At 43.6% G+C, this 16716-nt stretch overlaps 2 protein-coding genes across 7 annotated transcripts in view; one reads left to right on the forward strand and one right to left on the reverse strand.

The window, feature by feature from the left end:
• Positions 1–10014, forward strand: part of zmp:0000000926 (ataxin-1-like) — an 18101-nt gene extending 8087 nt beyond the window's left edge. The window contains exons 2-4 of one of the 3 annotated variants that reach the window (XM_070545029.1): positions 536–699; positions 6447–8185; positions 8306–10014. In XM_070545029.1, the coding sequence (XP_070401130.1) occupies positions 6605–8185; positions 8306–8764 (2040 nt within the window). In that variant the 5' untranslated portion in view covers positions 536–699; positions 6447–6604 and the 3' untranslated portion in view covers positions 8765–10014. Of the gene's footprint in view, positions 1–535; positions 700–2569; positions 2991–6446; positions 8186–8305 lie in introns of those variants that run through there. The other 2 variants (XM_015968304.3, XM_015968303.3) reach the window with 2 other exon arrangements.
• irf10 (interferon regulatory factor 10) overlaps positions 10011–16716 on the reverse strand; it is a 20930-nt gene continuing 14224 nt past the window's right edge. For 2 of the 4 annotated variants that reach the window (XM_054746083.2, XM_015968307.3), the window contains 4 exons: positions 13307–13408; positions 12816–13202; positions 12504–12622; positions 10011–10564 (listed from right to left, as the gene is read on the reverse strand). In XM_054746083.2, coding sequence (XP_054602058.1) covers positions 10451–10564; positions 12504–12622; positions 12816–13202; positions 13307–13408 — 722 coding nt within the window. In that variant the 3' untranslated portion in view covers positions 10011–10450. Of the gene's footprint in view, positions 10565–12503; positions 12623–12815; positions 13203–13306; positions 13412–16716 lie in introns of all 4 variants that reach the window. The other 2 variants (XM_054746082.2, XM_015968306.3) reach the window with 1 other exon arrangement.

Consider the following 16716-nt stretch of genomic DNA (forward strand, 5'->3'; position numbering starts at 1 on the left):
TGAGAGGTGAGGAAATCTAAATTTGCTCACTGTCTGTCGGCCGGTTGATCAGGCAGTCCGTCTGTCAGCTTTGTCCTTCTTCCACCATCCTCTCCTCTACTCTTGCCTCCGTTCAGATCTGTTACATTCAGCAACAAATTTCTGCTGCATCAGACATCCTTCATAGATCCCCCCCCCCCCACACACACACACACACAGCCTGAAACATAATCAGATGCCCAATACAAAGCTACAAATGAAAGAGGGTAAAAAGAAGATTAAAATAATAAAAAATAAAGAAAATACACTTTTTTTCCCTAAAACAAAAACATATAAAAGCATAAAGCTCTCTGAAGCCTCACCTGTATGGGCCTTGACTTATTTTTAATGCTGTCTGACTCATTTGACCTTTCTTGTCGAGGCCTGACCCCGTGTGTGTATCTCTGTGTGTGTGTGTGTGTGTGTGTGTGTGTGTGTGTGTGTGTGTGTGTGTGTGTGTGTGTGTGTGTGTGTGTGTGTGTGTGTGTGTGTGTGTGTGTGTGTGTGTGTGTCACAGAGAAGATGGACAGATTACATAGTGCAACACTAAAGAGCACGACCGATAGAAACCGGAGAAATACAGGAAGGACTTACACCAGCAGAATGACTCAGGCAGGCCCTAAATGACTGGCAGCACGGTGTGTGTTTGCACATCTCGACATTTGTTTACGTGTGTATCAGGTAAGAGTGAAAACACAAAAGTGATTTCTATAGCTCTATATTGTAGTTCGTGTTTCTTTCTCTTTCATTTTGACTGGACTGTGCAAACTTCCGTCCAACACTTACTTGTGGTTTGATATTTGCTGCAGGCTGATCTCAGGCAAGAGGAGTTATATATATATTTACAGATAAGTAATCATTTAATTGTTTAACTATAAATAAATATAAATATTATACATAAACAATCATTACAATTATTTCTCTATGATTTTATGTCCATTACTTCACACTTTTGACCCTAGTTGAAGGTTTTGTTTAAAATACTAGTTAAATAAGCATGTTTCAGATTAAATTGAATAACCAAAGTAACTTTGGTGCACAAATTGTTTATAGAAGGAAGAAAAAATTATTTCCTACAGGTAGAAAGCTGTTCACTCAAACTAAGCAAACTTTCTAAGCTTTCTCTGCCTTCTGGTATTTGTGTTGTTTTTGAACAATAATCTCAGTCAACAGTAAATGTATAGTAATGTTTTTATTATATAACTGTTAAATTTGCTTTAAAATATTTTATTTAAATTATAAAACTGGATTACTTGTATTTCCCATTAGACAACATAAACGTTTAACTTTAATTTAACCAAAACAAGCTGTGGTAACATTCAATAAAGGCATTTGGAGGAGCAGACAGTCCTCATGCCCACACAGCTTCAGTGTTTATCGTCTTCAGTCACTTTGAAATTAAAAGTATCATCAACTAAAATGTCAGAGGTCGTGTTTTCAGCAGCCAGTTGAGTTTTCTCACCTCCATTTTTGATCACCCTTTCATTTCTGGATGTTTCGTTCGCTGCTCGTTGTTAAAAAAATTATTTTGTGCGTTTCATTTGAAAGATGAAGTTCCTCTTAAGTTCTGAAAGGACACAGCTCAACCCTCCCTGACCCTGGGTTTGTTTCTGCACTGACAGCTCTCCTGAAATCTCGCCGTGAACGTGAATGAACGCTACACGACTGTCAGAGCAGCCGTGCCGACACACTCCGCCCGTACTAGCTGAATCACTGAAGCAAATCATTCAGCGCTCCCCTGCAGTGCTCCTGTGTGTGTGTGTGTGTGTGTGTGTGTGTGTGTGTGTGTGTGTGTGTGTGTGTGTGTGTGTGTGTGTGTGTGTGTGTGTGTGTGTGTGTGTGTGTGTGTGTGTGTGTGTGTGTGTGTGTGTGTGTGTGCGTGCGTGCGTGTGTGTGTGTGTGTGCATAAAGTCGAATCAAATGTATTCATAAAAAGCTCTTAACAAGCAGGTTCGTCACCGAGAGCTTTCATGAGAACAAAGGACACAAATTCAGATGAAACTACAGATAAACAAAAGACTCAACAGCAGCGTGCGAGTTAGTGTGTGTGTGTTTTTGTGTGTTCTTGATGGATGTGAGGTTTAGTTTTGAGTCAGAGGCAGCAGCGAAAGCCTAAGTCTGAGAGTGTGTGTAGGATGAGCCTCCTACCACGTTCCTCCCTGTCTCTCATCAACTGTCTCTCTTCCTCCCCTCTGTCCCTCTGTTTCTTTTATGTGTCAGCATGTCTTCTGTGAAATGTCACTGCAGACATGCAGACACACTCTCGTGAGTTGATTGCTATTGATTGATTAATGATATTTCATGTGAAAAATTGCATTTAGCCAGAAACACTTTAGGAGTGAAATAAAAGGCAGCAGAGGCAGCAAATGGAAAGATCAGATGATCGGTATAGTCTGCATTCTTGACTGTGCATACATTTGACTGTGTGTGTGTGTGTGTGTGTGTGTGTGTGTGTGTGTGTGTGTGTGTGTGTGTGTGTGTGTGTGTGTGTGTGTGTGTGTGTGTGTGTGTGTGTGTGTGTGTGTGTGTGTGTGTGTGTGTGTGCAGGTTTGTATCCCTCACAGTGATTAAAGCAAGTGGGCGGCAGCAGCAACTGGTCTGCCTGTGTGGCTCTGCATAGCAGACATGTTTCTCACTGCTAGATATTACTCATTTCCTCAGCCCTTTGCACACACAGGCACACACACACACACACACACACACACACACACACACACCCTCTCTTGACACACACATGCTCACAAGCACAACAGACACAGAGACGGAGAGCAGACTGAGTTTTTTCCTCCAGTTTGGTGGGCTCGCTGGTGTTATTCATGCCTCCAGAGATCAGAGGCAGGGCGTAGCTGGAGGCTGCTGCTAGTCCACGGTGGTGCTGTGAAGGAGCTCTGATGAGCTGAGGGGTGTGCTGACCCTTTGAGGGGGATTTAAATATAAATGGCAACTCTGGGACATCTCCTGTCTGCACTAAGGTCAGTCTTGCATCTCATCACACCAGCTGCCACCAGATTGTTTCCACTTTCTCTGTTTTTTTATTTTTAAATTGATGGGAGCATTTAACTGATACTCTGCAGATGTGTGTTTCTGAGGTTTGTGGTCATGAGTGTTTGACAGCATGAAGAGTAAAGGCGGGATGAGGTAGAGCATAGAAGTTTGAAATTGAAAGTTTGAGTTCACTTACAATTTATGTTAAAGACCAGTTTTAAAACAACAATTTTCTTTAAAACCATGATGATTTTAATATTTACGTGTTAAATACTGGGAAGAGAAGTCTTTAAGGTGGTTTCATGTGAAGGAATGTAGAGCAGCACCATGATGCCAACGATCCATCCCTTTAGATGAGCTGAACTGTTTGAGCTGCAGAAGCTCCAGCTAAACTCCAGCTCTGCGTGCACGTCTGCACCGTGTAGGAGGATTCTGTTAGGAGACGTTTCTTTTCAAACTCCTCCACATGCACAATTGCATTCTTTGTTTTGTTGTACTCTTTGGCAAGTTTATATTAGGTCTATTTTGAAGATGCGGGTGTGAGAGTCATCTGAGGACAAACACCAAAACCAGATTGCGGTGGGCTTTTATGCTGTAGTTTTTAGTTAGATTTATTTTTTAAGGATTTTCAGCCTCTTCTATTAAGCTGCACAGTTTGACCTTTTGAATCAATGATTTCACTAAATTTATTAAGTAAACTTTACTTTAGCTCTATTTGATTGAGTCTATAAGAAAGTTGAAATCCATATTTTTATGAGGGTCCTGTGTTTATTTATATTCCGTTTGTCAGGTTTCAAATTATTCAGATTAATTATTTGGTTTGTTTTGTTTTCGTTGTTGGATATTTGTAGAAATATTTAAAATGAGACATCATTTAGTTGTGTCTCTTATGTCAGCAGTCCCTGAAGCTGGTGTCGGGACCCCTCTGTGGGTCACTGAGAACTACACGGAGGGTCTTCAGATGATTTCCAGAAATCAAATAAAATTGAAAAACCTTTGCTGAAGCCATTTTGTAGCATAACTGTTAGGAAAAACTCAACTGAGTTGTCATATCAGGGAACATGATCTGAAGCAATTCTCTTCATGCCTTAAATTATTTGGCATTTTTTTAGTTTTCAGTCATCAAATCTGGCATTGCATGTCTTGATGGCTGTATTTTGTTTATTTTTTGTCCTGAAGCTGAAAAGTTTAGGAACCGCTGCTCTGCGTGGTGCATTCTAGACTTGTTAGGATTATTGAGTCAAATCTGTTCTGCGAAACATTTTAGAATTTTTTTTTTTCATTATTATTTGAACTAAATAGGAAAAATCTTTCCGGTTTTTCTTTTCCAAAAGCGTTCTAGCTCAGGCCGTTTGTAAAGACAGACATTTCTGAACCCTTTTCATAGCTTTTCTCTGCTGGATGATTTTGTGTGAGTTGCATCAGGACTTTCACACAGTTTTCCTGAAGTGACGTGATTCCTTCATTTTATTTATGAGGCTGTTTTCTTCATCATGGAATTTTGCTGAAGGTTTTCACTTGTTCAGCATTTAGCTTTTTCGCCTGATTTCCTGAGGACCCTTCAACATGAAATAGCTTTAAACCGTTTAATTTCTGTGTTGGTAAACTGGAGGACTCTGCTTATTGTGACCCATTTGCCCTTCATCCCTGATTTTGATTTTACATCCAGGTTTGAGAATTTAGTTTGTCAACCCTAATCTTTTAATGTTGATCACATGTATGCTGCAGAAATATTTGTCCATGCCTCCCCAAATATCCTCCTTTAATTTTTTACTGAGTCAGCTGTCACTGAAATTTTTACTGTAACATAAAAAACCAGGTGTGGAGCTTTATAAGAAAAGGTATTTGCCTAAATATGATGCCTAAGTGTCAGAACCAACCTCTTAAATACTTTCTATTAGAAATTTTAATCAATCTAATTTTAATACAGCTACAAGTTAGTCCAAAAGACATTGTGTTATTTTGTTAGCTTAAAACGTAGAAACCGTTTCCACGTTTTAAGCTAACAAAATATGATTTACTGATAAGTGTCATGAGAAGAGATCCTTCTGTATCAGAGTTGCAGTAAATGCAGCAACGTTTGTGTTGACTTAATAAATACACGTCATCATTTTAGGTGCTCTGGTTTATTTCGTCCGTCCTGTGAGACTACGAGCCCTCCGCTCAAACGTACTGACAGCTGACTCTACTCTGACTCCACTGTTTGGACCAAGTTACTCAATGAGCCGTGTCCTCATTTAACCTTTCTAATCAGCTACATGTATTTGTGTTCCTGTGTGGACCCTGTTGCCATGGTGATGATGTGGCGGATGCTGAGGCTGCGGGGAGTTGGTTAACGGTTGCGAGACTTGCAGGTGAATGCGGGGCTGGGTGGCAGGGCGGCGCTGTGGTGCAGCTGGAGCAGCGATGTAAGTGGAGGAGGGGAACGGCCGGACTCATGCCGCCGCCATTCATTTCAAAAGAGCTCATTTAAAACATTTGGAGGAGAATTAGTGGAGCTCCTCCGCACTTCTCGCTGAATGAAACAAGGTTTGAAAATCTGTGACACATCGAAGCGCTCTAACACAAACACACACGCGCACAAAGACCCAAACAATAAAACACATTCACATTTTTGTTCCCCAGACAGAAATACGACACATTTTGACAGATCAACAGGGCATACATGTCTGCACACAGTGGCACATATTTTCCCCACATCCCCGCTGTGATGCCTGATTAACATGCAAAGACACACAGCCTGTGTCTACAACAACTGGTGGTAAAATCAACAGTGTTTGTGTCAGCTTTGGTGGGTAGTGACCAGCTTTGCCTATCACTGGGGGAGTGTTTACAGCCACTTGAGGGAGTACGTGTTTGTCTCTCCCTCTCGCTCGCTCTCTGTGTCTGAACTAGAAGGGGTGAGGGGGTGTTGGTAGTAAGCTTATAGAACACAGAGAGCACCCGAGGGTGTTGTGGGGGTGGTTCATGAAAGTGGTAGAAAAGCATATCTACATATTCCAATCATCCCCCGAGAGTCAGAGATGAAAACCCTCCTGCTGGGAGGGCTCTGAGTGTGTTACTGTGCTGCTTCTGAGCTTCATTGGCTGCAGGTGTATTTTTAGCCCACATGTGGGAGTAATGTGTTTGAATGAATCAAGTAAGTTGGGTAGTTTCTGCCCCACCACAGTGCACGCAGGTAATGAATTTTATACAAAAAACAAGATCACAACAAAGATGGGTTCCAGCTTCCTTGAAGGAGTTTGGAAGATGGAGTGATTATCTGATTTCTCTCCATCTGTCTGTTACAGCTGAATGTTTGTTTGCATGTCTGACCATACTGGCAGCTAAGTCCTAAGTACAGCTGATGCCAGGACCTAACAGACGGCTCCTTCCCAATGCTCACACTTAATCTCTTCTACTTCTGTCTTTCCCTTTTCCCCACCTTGTCCCTGTTTCTCTAGGTGAGTGGTGCTTTAGTCGGAGAGCAGAAACAGGGATCCAAGAGTGATGCTGTGTACCAGCCTTCCCATCTGTCCTTGCCCCTCGTTTTCCCGTGAGGCCCATGTGACCTAGCCTTCACCAACACGCAGGGGGCCCCCACTGCTGCTGGAGCCCACCCATGAATCCAAGCCCTGGCCGCAGCAAAGAGTGCCTCCCTCCCAAGAAGAGGGATACTCAGCAAGGCTCTGCTGATCACCACGTTCCCGTGGATGACTTTAAGCCCCCTGTGCCTCTCCGGAGTCGGCTGAGCACTGGTAGAGGGGAGGGAGGCAGGGAGGCCAATGACAGAGACAGAGGCCTCCCTAACCTGAGCCTCCATCCTCTACAAAGCCCCCCGCCCCTTCCTGGTCCAGTACCAGGCCTCCCCGTGCCATTAGCGTGGCCCCTTAGCTACTCTTCATCTGTCTCCCTTCCCCTTTTCCCGGGGACGGTCAGCGATAGGAGGAGCTCTGGGTCTCCAGCTTGGAGAGATGATCCACATGTCTCACCCCTGCCCCAACCCCCCAGTTGGTACAGAGGAGATGGGCCCCTGGCATTGCCTCCTTCCCCTTCTTCTTCCTCTACTTCCTCATTCAAGACTCCTTTCCCAGCCAGTTCCAGGGAGATGTGGTCCTATGTTAACAGTGGCCGGCGGGACTACAGCCAATCGCTCTTCTCCACTTCATACCTATTTAGCCCTCAGTCCCTTTTCCCCCAAGACCCTGGCTTAGTTGAAGTAAGACCTAGGTACTTGAGCAAGAGGCCCAATGGCTTGGATGGGCCAGGCAGCAGGACTGCCTCAACCACCAGACCTCTGCTCATAGGAGAATATGGGAATGATGGCAACAGGCTAAGGTTGAATGTCAGCCCACATTCTTCCCATGCCAACGGTGGACGAAGACAACGGGAGGATCTAACCTCCCCTGTCCACCCTGGGGGAGCTTTTTTGTCAGACTTGCAAACTCAAGAAATGCCTGAGCAACATTCTTCTCTGCAGGAAAGACATCATTCTGGGAAGACCAGCTCTACTTCACTCTCCACCAGTCCCCATCCCCTTGGACCAGATTCTAGGACAGGCAGAGGCGGACTTTTGTCACGTGTGGGGGCCACACAAACTGAGGCCCATATCTACTATTCCTTAGGGTCGGTTTCTCACCCAAGGCCTCAGGCTCAAACCTTCCCACTCTACAGCCCCTCAGGAACATTTCCGTACAACCTGCACAGGGAGCCAGGACTCAGGCAGCACAATTTGAGGAACTCATCACACTCACCCCTGGATCTGCCTAACAGACATGACAGGTCACAAAGAGACCAAGAAAGAGAGAAGGTCCTTCAGAGAGACAGGGAGCGAGGTAAGGTCAAAGAGAGGCAACAGCAGCAGCAGGACAAAGACCAAGAGAGAGAAAGTGAGCGTGAGAGACGACGCAACAGGGACAGAGACAAAGGGAGAGCGATATCTCCTTCCAATCCCCACACCTCATCCCCAGCCCTTCGCCCATCTTCACCCACAATCCTACCTCATTTCACCAAGGGGTCTCTGATTGAGTTGGGCAGTGGGCGACTGAAGCGGGTGGAGGAGCTGCGGACCGAGGACTTCCTGAGGAGTGCAGATACATCCCCGGAGTTCCACCTCAGCACCTGCACTGTGCTGCTGATCTCTCCCAGCAGTACTGAGGGCTTCAGCCACCTGCAGGTCCACCTCGCAGATCGCAACACTCAGGTCAGCTTTCTCTTGAGCCCTTTTCTGCCTTACCTTTGTGTTTACATTACAGCTTAAACCAGGAAAGTTGCTTCTGGCTGAGTTGAACACACCTGTTTGTTTTTTGTTTGTTGGTTTTAGGAGTTACTGCAGGTCTTGGTGGAGTATCCATTCTTTGTACAAGACAGAGGCTGGTCTTCTTGCTCTCCTCAGAGAACCACACAGCTGTATGGCTTGCCATGCCGTCAGCTCACAGAAGGTGACGTCTGCCTGGCCCTCACCCCCACGCCCACCCAAACTCACCAGACACACACACGTGCCAGCTCCCGGGCCCACCGCACACAGCCCCTCTCCAGGGCCGGAGCAGAGTCGAGCAGTTCACAAAGGGAGGAGATGCCACCCCCGCCTCCCCCTCTTGCTCATCAACCATCTCCATCTGCATCAAACCCTCCATGCTCACAGGCTGCAGATTCTTCGGCTAAAGAGCAGCGACTATCTCGAAAACGGCGCTGGTCTGCTCCAGACATTCTTCCCTCAGCTGGAACTGATGAAAGGCTCTTGGATTTACCTCATGGCTCCAAGCTAATGAAGTGGCAGTAGAAACGTGCACATATACACCCAAGTACACACATATACACACCCTCCTTGTCTCTTTTGCACCCAGAAAGAAAAACAATGGAGAGACCTCAAGGCAGGGTTGCAGGGAAGGAATACAAAACAATAGGAAACACACTTTACAGGTGATTAGTCTCTACCCCCCCCCCCCCTTCTCTGTCACCCACTGCACCTTTCTCTTCTTCTCCTCTCCTCTCCTTGTCTCTTTTCATCTCCTCTCCCTCAGCCTTACTGTACTCAGCACAGCCCTGAAAGGAGCAGAAGCTCAAAGATATGCGGAGGACTCTTAACTAACACACTGAAGACTATCAGTGAGACAATCAAGCACTGGTGTGTGTGTGTGTGTGTGTGTGTGTGTGTGTGTTCACTCTGTTTTTTGTTATTGTTGTCCCACACACCTACTTAATGAAAGTCACTGCTGCAGGGTATTTTCAATCAGTGTTATAAAACTAAAAGCTATTGAGGAATCACAGAAATATACAAAAATTGACAATATAAATATATATAATACATTACAAATGTTATATACAGTAAATATGCTAAACAGATTTAATGCAATCTCTTATCAATCTTGCGATGCATTTTTTTCTTGTTTTGTTTAATTTCTTGCTTCTGAGCCGATGTCTTCTCGCCGGTCTGGCGGGCAAAGTGAATGTATGAGCAACTCTTCGCCTTTTTCCATTCTCATCACCGGGAGTCATTTCAACATGGTTTCTTCATCAAGGCATTACCCTCCAATATGTTCTTAACATTATCTCTGAGAAAGGGAGAACACTAATGAAAATCGCGTAACAGACAATCCCACGCACAGACAGGTCTGTGCCACTTCGCCTCGACACTCGTGGTGTTTTTCCATTAAACCTGAATGATGGAAGGAGTAAAAGGTGCAGGATGGGCTGAAGAGTAATGGTGCTAATAACACGTTGGAACATGATGCTTTGTGAATGCTCTTGACCCCTGTGTACTGTACGCTTTTGTTCCCATCTCATGTTTTGTGTACTGTATATGTTTGAAAGCAGGGAAAATGATGAAAGTATTTTAAACTCAGATACGGGTATCTCATCTGATTCAGCACTCTCTCTCACTTTAGTTTGTCTTTTTTTTCAAAGAGAAGATTTAATCTGTTTATTTTTTTTTAAATGTTAAAGCTACAAAAATGTATATTTTTAAAAATTGTGAATCTGTTAAATGATGTTCGCTAGAAATAAATGAGGAAAAAAGCTCTACAGACTGAATTGCTGGTGTCACTTTATTCTTATTAGAAATAGAAATCTAGATTAGTATGTATTATCTTTCAAATTTCAGATCAACATCGATGAAAACGAAGAAAATCATTTACATTACTATGTCATAAGCGTTTTTAGCTGCACTTTGCATGCACACCCACAACCCTTCTGAAATGCGTGATGGCGTAGAGACTCTGAAGCCTGAGAGGTGAAAGGTCATCAGAAAAAAGACTAGTCCACTTACTTATTTATTCTTATTTTGGTTTTCATTTCTAGGCGTATACAGTGTTCAAAAATACATGTTTATGTTTCGCTTAATACCTTGCACATAAGTCAACCACACACTCACATTTCATTATATATAATGCACATCTTCACAAATGGTATTCCTACTGTTTTTAAAATTGTTCACAGAGCTGCATTTCACCGGGTCGCTGTTCCAGAGTCAGCCTTCCAAAGTCATCTTTCCTGCTGAGTTTGACGAGAGATTCAAACGTTTTTCTTGACTTTGTCCCAAGTTGAGTCTCCGCATCAGTTCTACAGCAAACAAGGGAACCACCTGAGCAACAGAACACAGAGCAACATCACAAATGTGCTTTTGAGGACATCTGCTGGCTGAAAATAATACTGTCGCCCAGAGCTTGTGTCTGATCAGTGCAAATGTAAACGTTTTAACATGTTTTCCATATGAATTAAAAATCTTAAAATTCAGTTACTTGTTAAAATTATGTTTTGGCTAATTGAGAAATGCACATTCACTGGCCACTTTAATAGGTACACCTGTTAACCAGTAACTAATCAGCCAATCACACGGCAGCATCTGAATGCATTTGGGTATCTAGATGTGGTGAAGATGTTCCAACCAAGCATCAGAATGAAGAAGAAAAAAAATCTAATTACTATGAACACTGCGGGTCTGAGTATTTCAGAAACTGCTGACGTGCTGGTATTTTTTATCCGCAATCACCTCTAGGGGGTTAACAGAGAGTATCTTGTGTGGATGAAAATGCCTTGCTGATGTCAGAGGTTAGAGGAGAATGGGCGGGCTGAACGCAATCGTAACTCACGTAAACACTGATCAACAAAACTCTGCATGTGATCTCCTCTGAACCACATGTCGCACCTTGAAGCAGAAGGACCACAGCAGCAGAAGACCATGTCATGTATGATTCATGTCAGGTATAGCGGTGGTGAGGTGATTTTTTATGGCCTACTTTGGGTCCCTTGGTACCAACTGGCCACTGTTTAACCATCATTGTGTGGTCCAAACTGGACCAAAATCTCTAAGCACTATTTCCAACAACTAATCTGTGTCATGGAAAACTGGTAGTTCTGAAGGTGAAACAGGTCTGCATCCTAGCCTAGAAATCTAGACATACTATAGCAGTAGCAAAAGAAATTTGCTTTGCAGGTCTAGCTCTAGCCACGCTCCATTGTAGCCTCAGCAGGTCTACCATTGACCTGAGCAGCCAATCACAGCGCTCTATTGGTTTGGTGGGGGGGATGTTACTGCAACAGAGCAAAACTAAGGTGGGGACGGCTTGTTTGAAATGGCTTTGGTATGAACTCTGTACGACTTTTTCTTTTGGGCCTTTCCCACTAGCACTGGCTCCGCATGGTCTGGATAGCATAGAGACTATCCACATTAGCATAGCCTGGCTGTCTTTCAGGGTGCAATCGGACAGTTTTTCAACCCTCTTCACAAAGTGGTCTGCTTCAGGCTGACCAGGGCCAACACACCCACTGCTGACTGATAGGCTGGCTCAAATTTACGCCTCCCATTAGGGGAAGCCTTTGATTGGTGGGTTGAATCAGCCCAGTGCGCAGGGTTGGACTGGTCTATCTGGCATTCTAGCACTGTCCCTTTGGGCCACTGACCCAAGTAGGCTTATAGCATGCACAGTTCAATATCATGCTGATTACCAAGAAGGAGAGAGCATCTCTGACTGCATTCCTTGCAATCCTAAGCAAGGATGTGTGGAATCAACTGGGCCAGGCTGGGGACAGCTGGGGCTATCCAGGTGGTGTGGAGCCTATGCTAGTGGGGAAGGCCCATTTGACTCAATAGCAGATGAAGGTACTTAAGTCCTTTATTTAGAAAAAGGATGTATTTGTGTCACCTTCAACAGTGTATGGTGGACTACCCCGTTGACTGGCATTTGTAGCAGTAAGTATGTCACGTCGTTCGTTGTCCAATAGCATATAAAGACAAGTTTCAAAGACAACCACGGATTCCTCCCCGTGACTGAGATCTGTCTATGGGTCGTGACCAGACTAAATACTCATATATAGGATGGCTTTTCAGGCTTCCCTAAACTTGTACTAGCCGAGCATACCTAATTAAGTGGCCAGCATTGAGTCACTTTAGAAGTCAGCAGTTGAGCTAATTGTTGTCATGATATCCAAGGGTGGTGATTCAAATTGTTTTCATTAATAATTCATCTGAATATTTACAAGCTGACATTAAACAATCCATGTGTATAGTTTATTCCACCAACTTGCGCCATGATGAGCTTTCTGGTTTTGGGTACGATGGGGTCTGGATATTCTTCTCCAAAGCAGAGTTCGATCTGATAAGAGGGCATCTGCCCCTTCCCTTGTAGATTGTTCTGAAGCGCTGCAAAGGCAGTAATTTATACATTCAGTCAAATGTATATATGTGTATATATACATACATATATATATATATATATATATATATATATATATATATATATATATATATATATATATATATATATATATATATAAACAAATCCTTATCTGACAGAGCAGATTTTCCAAAAAAAAGTGTGCATGTTCTACAATACCATTAAGAAAGGTGGGTATATCAAGCAGTTTGAAAGTCTTTTCTCTCTCCAGCTTGTTTGGCTGGTCGATGTGCTGGGCCATGGGCCCACTCCAATACACCCTGCCCTGGCAGAACCTCTTGATAAACACCCCATCTGGTGCCACCCATAACAGAACGCCTCGTTCCAGGTGACAAAGAAGGCGATTCATTGCTTCAGCCATGAAGGATGGTAGAGATACAGAAGCTGGAGAAGGGAAGGAGATCTGCTGGACAGAGCAGGGTCCATAGATCCGTTCATTTCCTAAAGGAACACGTCCCTGTAGAATGAAGCACCCATCTGGGCTACTGGTGACCACTTTTGTCACCATGTGGCCTTGGTACAACAGCCTCACCTCCATACGAAAATCTGTACATGCAAAATGTAGCTAAGACTCTGGCTGATGCAGTCAAAAGATCAGAACTGTTTTATTTGGTTAATATTTTTGTGTATATTCTGGTAAGTTTTCTTACCTGATATAACAAGTGTAGGGCTTAGGAACTTCACAGGAGCAGGGGCCTGAATCTGATTTTTTTTCTCCATTACCTCACAGTACACGTGCTCTCTCATCAGGACTTCTGAAGCAGAGCAGAGAAACAGATTAATCCAGTCATACTTAGAAACATTACGCATGTTGTGAAACAACATTTTCTTTGTTGTTATTGATTTCAAAGTCACTCCACGTAGGAACTAAAGCAGTTTGCAGATAAATCCTGACTGAGCTAAAACAACAATCCGATCAGTGGCAGGACAAATATTCACCCCTCAACAACTTTGGTGTTTTTATACCAGGATATCACTATGCTGCAACTTCTGATGTCAAACTGCCAACGTCATTCACAAGAGTTCTCAAAAAATTTCGAAATATTTACAAGAGTTCTCAAATTTCTTGTATGAGGCACAGGCTCTCTCATGTTGAAGGACTTTCAGATTTAAAGTTTTGCCTGCAAGACTTTTTGCAGGAAGCCAGAGACATCCGTTCGGTTGTCTCCATGTGGACACAGAGCTGTGACTCAAATGAGGATAAACTGAGAGTTAAAGGACCTATGTCATGCTGCTTCCAGAGCAAAGATAGGCCCATTAATGATTACAATATTACCCCTGGCACTGGAGATATAAGTACAAGTTCTTTTCTTAAGACATGTTTTCTATCTGGAACTAAGACGCTTGGATTACATGCAATCCCACCTCCAACTACGTGAATTCCACCCATTTCATAACCTAACCCTGGATCCCCAGCAAAGCATCATGGAAAATGAAGAAATCAGCATTTGCAGTAAAGCACACACTAGTGGTGAACTTGTCATCGGGACAACGGACAGAGAAAAGGTAGCTGGGATGAATTATTGTCCCAGTCCGTACCTGACACTTGCCCACCAAACTTTAACACCATTTATCTTGCTGCTAGCTGATAACATTTTGCTTTTACTCACCACCCTAGCCTGTCAATCGGGTGGTTTTAACATTGGACAGGTGCCAGTTTGAAGAAGTAATCCATCTGAAAAGCCACTCTGGTACTGGTGGTGGTTTAACGTACAGTATGTGAAATCACAGTCACAATGTGGCTCGGTTCTTCCGAGCTCCAGAAGATAAAATCCAACCATTTATGGCAACTAAACTGTTCTCTATAAAGACTGGACTAATTCCTGTAACTCTCACAGCCAAAAATGACCTTTTGGGGTTCTACGTGTTACCAAAAGTGCAAACTAGATGAAAAAGAAATAACTTTTTCACAACTGTGAAGATTAAATACCACACTAGCAACTCAGAGAGACTGGGTGTTAGTGTTTACAGTCCAGAGTAGGACGGATCCAGATCCGACGCTACTTAGATCGGAAGGAGCAGTGCATGATGACACAAAGCCTGTTCCAGCCATTTGCAATCGGGTTGCAGAGTGGAAAGAAGCTTCAGCTGAGAATGTAAAATGCACGTGTAAAGCAAAAAAAAAAATGCATGTCACAATTTGTTTGCAGTTATGGCAAATCCCCAAAGGGAACTAGTCATATATAGAATTAGTCACAATTGTGTTGCACCACTTCCGTTTGATTTCAAGTGAAAACACGCACAGCCCAGTGAGATACTGGTGTGTAGAACTGAACCTACACCAGCTAAAAGCAGGAGTACAAGCACACATTTCAAAAATGAAAACAAAAACGCTCCAAAATCTCTTTCAGTTTAAAGTTTCAATACTGAAAAGGAAAGATCCTGAATTTCAAGTCTGACCTTAAAGCACAGCTTTCATTATTTGTCTTCTAACGTCTGCTCCAGGGCTGCATACTTTAAGCCTTTTTCACGCAGAACATGGTAGGGATGCGGTCTGGTTTCCACAAGGCTTCCACGTAGATCAAAAACCATTGAGTCCAATCAGAGCATTTGCACCAGTTTTGGTGCGGTGCGGATCCAGATGTGGAGTTCTTAAAAGTTCTCGCATGAAGTGTTTTATTTCTGCCCACCTGCTGATTGTCACGATGTTAAAGAAATTACATGAGCCCGACAGGAAGTGAGACATGAAACACCAAGGTGCATTCAGTATATTTCAAAATAAAGCCCATGTGGCATTGATTTTGCCAGCTTTAGTTTTATTATTTATGACAGGGGTATCAGCTCACAGTGTGTGATGACTGATGTTACTTTTAAAGGTTTATCTTTAAATGTATGGTGTCAAATCATTTGGTGCTCTTGTGGGAACAGATTTTTGGAGATTTCCATACAAATGCCATTCAGAAAATGGACTGCCTCTGTACAGCATTAGGTGTGAAACAGGCTTAAATGGTGCCTTCTAGAGTCCTGGAACCCCCCAAGGCGCTTTACAACACAATCAGTCATTCACCCATTCACACACACATTCACACCCTGGTGGGGATGAACTACGATGTAGCCACAGCTGCCCTGGGGCGCACTGACAGAGGCGAGGCCGCCGAGCACTGGCACCACCGGTCCCTCCGACCACCACCTGCAGGCAAGGTGGGTTAAGTGTCTTGCCCAAGGACACAACGACAGCGACAGACTGAGCAGGGCTCAAACCTGCAACCTTCCGATTACGGGGCGAGCACTTAACTCCTGTGCCACCGTCGCCCCAAGATGGATCAATAAATCCTGACTTGTGTTTTGTATTATCTACATGAAATATCCGAACATCTGACTGAAGGCTGACTCAAGTGAAAGTGGAGCAGTCAGAGGAATAAATTGTTTTTGTGGAGAGAATGAATATGTTAAGAACAATGGGCCAAAGCTGACATGCAGGACTGATAAACAATCAGTAGAAACATCTATATTCACTCACTGCTGCACATGAGTATTCATGCATTTAATGTAAGTTTTCTTATTTTGGCATAAAAATCTGAATTTAACTAGTCATAAAAATTTTAAGTTTAAGTTTTGGCTTGTTTTTTGCATCCCCTTGTGTTCGTTTAGTAGAACCAAAAGTGAAACTTCAGTATCTCCTCAATGTGCATCTTTTTAACACCTTAATCTAACTGCAGAAATGTCTCCACAGCCTTCCTTGGTGTCTACATGATCGGTTCAACACGTACCCCGGCTTTCCACAGGAGCCGTCAGCAGCACGTTACTGCAGCAGCACGTCTTGCTCGCGTACGCTGCTGTTTGGCCCTTCCCACGAGACGCGAAGCAGCAGGGGAGCAGCTGTCACCGACAGAGCACGAGGTCACACGAGTGACTTCGTCAGTAAACACAACAACAAGCAGGAGAAAACTACAACATGGCTCCAAAAGCTTTGTGTTTTATGTTCTGTCCATTTTATAATCGCCAATACAGACCTGAAAAACAAAGGAGACCGCTAGCTAGGTGATAACTTCTCACGGGGCCGCACACTTAGTAACCTTTTTTAAAAGTAAAGCAACCGGAAGGCAGTACGTTCTTTATT

Source organism: Nothobranchius furzeri, chromosome 15 (assembly GCF_043380555.1).
Source record: "Nothobranchius furzeri strain GRZ-AD chromosome 15, NfurGRZ-RIMD1, whole genome shotgun sequence".
NCBI lineage: Eukaryota > Metazoa > Chordata > Actinopteri > Cyprinodontiformes > Nothobranchiidae > Nothobranchius > Nothobranchius furzeri.